This window comes from Penaeus monodon, chromosome 34 (genome assembly GCF_015228065.2).
Source record: "Penaeus monodon isolate SGIC_2016 chromosome 34, NSTDA_Pmon_1, whole genome shotgun sequence".
NCBI lineage: Eukaryota > Metazoa > Arthropoda > Malacostraca > Decapoda > Penaeidae > Penaeus > Penaeus monodon.
The window spans coordinates 12,985,130-12,986,783 of NC_051419.1; the positions used below are offsets into that span (position 1 = coordinate 12,985,130).

A 1,654-nucleotide genomic window follows, 5' to 3' on the forward strand; every position below is an offset into this window, starting at 1 on the left:
CAACAAAAAATGTAAAAGTTGGGATATGTGAACGATACATGTGTCGATGCAAATAAGAAAGAATCCAGTGTCCATGTAAGAAAATGTTTCTGTACTGTAAAGTGCATCTTGTAACTTTTGCAGATGATGAAATAATCTTGTTCATTGTTAACTTTTTTATGTTGTTGCACTCTTATCATTGATGCAATTCATTCTCTGTATTGTTGTGTGCTGTAATTTTCTTTTGCAATTTTTTTATAATGTGAAATTCAAGCTAAATGGAGGTTGGATAAAGCTGATCAGTAATATTCAATTGATACAGCATGTGAAGCTTCTTTTTTGTAGCTCAAAATATTTGTTGTTTTGAAAATTAAGTCTGTTTAAAGTGCTATTGACTGAGTGTGAATTCTTGAAAATTATTAATTTCTTAAAATTTAACTGTAATAAAAGTTCTATGCTGTTGTTTTATTTAAAGCAAGAGATACTTGTATTCAGCTTACAAAATTCTTCTGATTATGGAATAGGCAAAGGACATACACCTAAATACCCTTAAAATCCAAGTAATTGGATACTCGTTGTCTTTTACTTGGTGGTTGATTTGGATTTACATGCTTTAACTCTTGCTTATTTGGACGGATCTGCCATAAGTAACAGCTAGTGATAGGGGCAATATTTACTCTGGCTGGAACTGTTGGCATTACTGGTATCCTTGTTGTTCATTTTCTTATTGATTCATTATAGATATCCAATTATGGCACTGTCTGATTATGATTGTTAACAGAATTAAGATGTGTTTTACATTATTTGAGAGATTGTTAGATATTTTCTTACTTGAATATAATTTTACCTAATTTGATCAAGGCCCAAATATTTCTAGTAAAAGATTTCCATATTTTGAATATGATGGCATCAATAAAAAAAGAAAAATGTTCAAATAATTGCATGAAAGCATTTATTGCGAAAGACCAGATCTTGGTGTTCCCCATGATTTCACTGATATTCAGGGAGTATGTTTCATGATGCTGAGAAAAGGGAAACAAAAAGAGAGAGAAAAAAAAAGGATTTGGCACACCTGAAATCCAAAAATTCCAGTATAATGAGCCCCATACAATAACCTTGTGCAGTGATAGGAAAGCTAAGCTTGGTGTTCTTGGGGACCAACAGAGCCACAGGTGAAGAGAGATACATGGCTGTGAGCCAGCTCTGTGCCACATGTGCTCGCCGCTGCTTCCCCTGCTGGGACGAGCCTGCCCTCAAGGCCAAATTTACTGTCACGCTGGTTGTTGCCTCGTTTTGCGTGGCCCTGAACAACATGGTAGGTAGGTTCCACTCAGGTCTTCGTGCCCATGGGTTATACATTTGACTTCAGAGTAGAGAGAGAATACACTTTGCTGATGTATTAAGAGTTTCCAGTGGAAAAAAAATGGAACGGGAAGAAGGAGAAATTGAGAGGAATTTTTTCATTTCTTGGTCGGCTTGTTGCTAAAGCCTAAAAATTGCAGAGAAAACCTTTAGATATAAGCATTCAAGTGGTTGAGTCCTTGCTTGTATTTTGGAAGACGAAAGAAACTGGTTTTTGGAAATTCTTAAAACCTCATTGTTTTGCTTACAAATTTGAGATGTCTAGCCTGTTGACGAGGTACTGTGAAATGAGTGGAACTTACCTGCTGATGAG

At 35.6% G+C, this 1,654-nt stretch overlaps 1 protein-coding gene across 1 annotated transcript in view; it reads left to right on the forward strand.

The window, feature by feature from the left end:
* Positions 1–1,654, forward strand: part of LOC119594608 (puromycin-sensitive aminopeptidase-like) — a gene marked incomplete in the record, with an annotated part of 34,909 nt that overhangs the window by 6,004 nt on the left and 27,251 nt on the right. Inside the window, 1 exon segment of the mRNA XM_037943659.1 lies at positions 1,144–1,294. Within this exon segment, the coding sequence (XP_037799587.1) occupies positions 1,144–1,294 (151 nt within the window).